The 521-nt window shown below is 69.5% G+C and overlaps 1 gene segment (V, D, J or C); it reads left to right on the forward strand.

Annotated features, from left to right (window-relative positions):
* Positions 1-185, forward strand: part of LOC107184392 — a gene marked incomplete at its 5' end in the record, with an annotated part of 3,495 nt that extends 3,310 nt beyond the window's left edge. The window contains 1 exon segment of the C gene segment in view: positions 102-185. Within this exon segment, the coding sequence occupies positions 102-185 (84 nt within the window).
* Between the last annotated feature and the right edge of the window lie 336 nt (positions 186-521).

Consider the following 521-nt stretch of genomic DNA (forward strand, 5'->3'; position numbering starts at 1 on the left):
AGTCCCTCCCTGCCCCATGACGCCCCCCGTTGGCCCCGCCTGGCCCCGGCCCGGCAGAGGCTGACCTGGCACGATGAGGATGACCTGGGCCGATCCCGCAGGTGAAGTGGATCTTCTCTTCGGTGGCCGACCTGAAGAGGACCGTCGTCCCCGACTACAGGAACATGATCGGACAAGGGGCCTAGCCTCCCTCCCAGCCAGCGGCCGGCTGCCCAGAGCGCCCGCCGGTCCACCTGCTCCACCTGCTGCAACACCTGCTCCTCCGCCCTCTGACCTCGCTGGCCTCTGACCTCTGCACCCTCGAAGCCCCGGCCCCCCTGAGCCAGCACCCCGCCCTCTGGCCTCACAGCCATCACAGGCTGCATCCCGCCCGGGACCTGCCCCTTTGGAGAACCGAGTGGACAGCAGGTTCTGCTCCCACCTGAGCTGACAGATGCCCGCCGGCCCCTCCACGCAGCCACCAAAACACTGCCCGGGTCATGTGGCCACCAAGGCCTCCAGGCGGCGTGTCCCTCCCCAGG

Source organism: Myotis davidii, unplaced genomic scaffold (assembly GCF_000327345.1).
Source record: "Myotis davidii unplaced genomic scaffold, ASM32734v1 scaffold2446, whole genome shotgun sequence".
Taxonomy (NCBI): domain Eukaryota; kingdom Metazoa; phylum Chordata; class Mammalia; order Chiroptera; family Vespertilionidae; genus Myotis; species Myotis davidii.